This window comes from Panicum hallii, chromosome 6 (genome assembly GCF_002211085.1).
Source record: "Panicum hallii strain FIL2 chromosome 6, PHallii_v3.1, whole genome shotgun sequence".
Lineage (NCBI taxonomy): Eukaryota > Viridiplantae > Streptophyta > Magnoliopsida > Poales > Poaceae > Panicum > Panicum hallii.
Window position 1 is genome coordinate 40,914,168 of NC_038047.1, and position 3,152 is coordinate 40,917,319.

General features: G+C 55.0%; 1 protein-coding gene across 1 annotated transcript; it reads right to left on the bottom strand.

Moving 5' to 3' along the window:
- Positions 1-866: 866 nt before the first annotated feature.
- Positions 867-2,111, bottom strand: LOC112897892 (E3 ubiquitin ligase BIG BROTHER-related-like). The gene has a single exon (XM_025966287.1). It carries the CDS (start codon positions 2,012-2,014, stop codon positions 1,178-1,180), a length of 837 nt encoding a protein of 278 aa, XP_025822072.1. The 5' UTR covers positions 2,015-2,111; the 3' UTR covers positions 867-1,177.
- Between the last annotated feature and the right edge of the window lie 1,041 nt (positions 2,112-3,152).

Here is a 3,152-nt window from a genome sequence, read left to right on the forward strand (position 1 = left end):
CATCCATACAATCAAACTTGACAAGGTATGTCCCCGATGATACCATCAAAAAAGTACCTTCATCTGTACCACCTCCTTTCTGATTTCTTCCATCCACTGAACTGTCACCCTCCATCCCTCTGTGCTGTTTCTTTTCTTCTTTTCCACGAATACTCCCCACCAAACTTCCATCTTGTGACTCTGCTGGATTGGTCGACCTGCAGGCAATATCAGTCTCATTCTCTGCCCTTCCCTCCAGGATCGACCAATTCAAGATGCAAAAGAGCTCCACATCATCAGAATTGAGCTCTTGCTGCCAGGATCGAGTTCCCCCGCCCGAATCAATGTCATTCCATTAGCAGACTAGAACAAACCAAGCTTCTCGTCTCTGCCATCGAGTCTGTGAGCATTTAGCATGGACAACATCTGTGAAGATGAAGCACGATATATGTTCTGATTGTTCAGCGAAGAATGAAAAGGGACATCCTGCAGAACAAATAATTAACGCAACACATTTGTTTCTGAACAAATTTAATCTAGTGCATGGATGGAAAGTCAATCCAAAAGATAGTTGTTTCATGGAGCTTCTCGCCGAAGTCCCAGGCACCGGAGAGCACACATGAGACACCTCACACCTGTGGAATCCGACCACACAAACCCTTCATCATGCATCCGTGCAGCGCTGCAACCGTGCTGCAGGTGCAGGGAGGCCAACGTGGGTGAAGAGGAAGCAACGACGCTGGGGCAGTACCAATGGCCGCCTCATTCATGCCCCGCCATTGTGCCCGAGGAAGGGGAAGGCTGGAGGGGCATTTTCAGTACCTACTAAATGGCCTTAATAGGAAAAGAGCTGGTTGATGGTATAATGAAAGAAAATTGTGCTATGGTAAGATGAAAGGATGAACCTTTTTATGGTATTATTCAGTACCAAGCAAATGAAATTTCCTGATCAAGATATACAGCTACCCTCTCTCAACTTAGAAAAAAAAACAGCAGTAGTAACTAGTATATGTCAACCTCTCTGTCGTTTAGACAGCATCAAATCCCTCTCGATGCAAAACCATCTCTGCAGCTATCTATACTTTCTCTTTCATACAACTGAGTAACAACCTCGTAATCGGAGCGGCCGATTCGAAACCAAACCACACAACTCTATAAAACCATACCAGTAGAGCTTTGCCCTAACCATGCAGTTGATTTAGGCGGCCACGGTCCGCCCAGCTTTCCAGGTCTCGTACTCTGGGTCGTCGGTAGGCAGCTCGAAGCGGCAGAGCGGGCACGAATTGCGCACCTGGAGCCACGGCACGATGCACTCGTCGTGGTACCGGTGCGAGCACGGCAGCCTCTTCACGCGCTGCCCGGCCGCGACCCCGTCCTTGCAGACCGCGCACTCATCCCCCTCCCCTTCCTCGCCGGCCCCGACGACGGCGGAATGGAGCGACTCCACGGCCGATCTAGCCGCCGGCGGCTTGTTCTTCAGGAATAGCTCGTCCCCGCCGGCGACCAGCACCTCTTCCATCCCCCTGTGGGAGGTGTACACGAACCCCTCCTCGGCGTCGGCGACGGCCGGCGGGGGCACGTCGGCGAGCACCTCCCACTCGGGCTCCGGGGCCTCCCCGGCGGCGCCCGAAGGGGACGCGACCTCCTCCCACTCGAACTCCTCGGCGGGGGAGCCCACTACGAGCGGCAGATCCGGCTCGTCGGCGTCCTCGATCTCGAGGCAGTCCCAGCAGATCGAGGTGAGATCTCCGTCGTAGTCCGCCTCCGCGTCCACCTCGGTGAACCCGAGGTCCTCGCCCCCGGGCGCGAGGAGCGCGTCGCGGAAGAGGGCGACGTCCACGGAGCTGAACAGCCTGCGGACGCGGTCGACCGCCGCGGCCGCCGCCGAGGCGGAGGGCGCCGAGGGATCCGGGCGGAAGACGGGGACGAAGGCGTCGTCGGAGCAGTAGGACGCGGAGCGGGAGGAGGAGCCCTCTAGGGTTCGGCAGATCTCGCCGCCGGCGAGCCGGGGGTGGTGGATAGATGAGGAAGCCATGGATGCGAAGCGAGAGAGGGGACGGAAAAAAAAATCGCGCCCTAGGAAGGCGTTCCCGGCGCACCGGGGGGGCTATTGAATTGGTGCCTTGAAATTCTACGGTTCTCGTGGTAGATGGCAAGCGCGTGCTTCGCCCATGACATGACATGTGGGTCACGGTTTTATGGGACCCGGCTGGTAGTGGGTGGTGGGTCCGCGGATAATCCGTGGTTGGTATTGGTGCTGCCTCATGACAGGTGGGGCACACGTTACTGGACCTACCTGTCAGTGCTGGAGATGGTTACGTGTGTGCAGTTGTGCAAGAGGACAAGGAGCAGATGGCGCTGCCGTGGGAACGGAAAAGGATGGCTATGACCGTACGTTGTGCATAGTGTTACTGACATGTGGGGTCAGCTTGTTCCGGTCCACGCATGTCAGTGAGAGGAGGAGGGTTCGCTGCGGTGAGAGTGGGTGTTCGGGCCATTGCTGACGCCATCGGGTGACAGGTGGGGCCGCAGGGGTGTGTAGTGTGAAAGCCGAGCAAAGGTGCCGGTTGCTTGGGTTGTGGGAACAGCGACGCTGGGATGCCGTTGATCGAAGCAGCGTCACGGCAGATCCGCCGTTGCTATTGGGCTCTCCGGAGTTGACCGTTCGGACATTATTTTTGCACTCCATGCTAATACATTCAAGCTCTATTACCTACCCAGTTATACTTAACCTTAAAAAAATCTCATGTCACAACGGGATTGGTTAAGACGTGCTGGTGGTTTTGACAGTGCAGCCGTGGTGTACCTGTTCCTGACACGAACATTTCCATGTAATACAAAAACCAAGCTCGTGCGATCTTTGAATTCTTTGTCATTGTACTAGGCCCCCCACGCTGGGCTGGTCATACCTTGCACGAGGGCGTTAGGAAAAGAATGAACTCGCTGCTGACAGCTAACAGGCAAGTGTGTGGAAGTGGCCACAGGCTCCTCCGGATGCTGTTGGACTCCAGCTCTCATTGTGCTTTTCCACTAATCAAAATTTAGTTCCCCTTTTTTTTTTCCAAAGCATTTGTGATTGGCCAAAAGGCAGGTATTTTTGGTTGATGGGTCTCAGTAGATGAGCTGGTGAGACGGACACTTCACCAGCCCACCCTATATATGTGTGCCAGGAG

Bases quoted from the DNA above. Each gene is read 5' to 3' on its own strand.
- LOC112897892 (XM_025966287.1), bottom strand. From the start codon at position 2,014: ATGGCTTCCTCATCTATCCACCACCCCCGGCTCGCCGGCGGCGAGATC.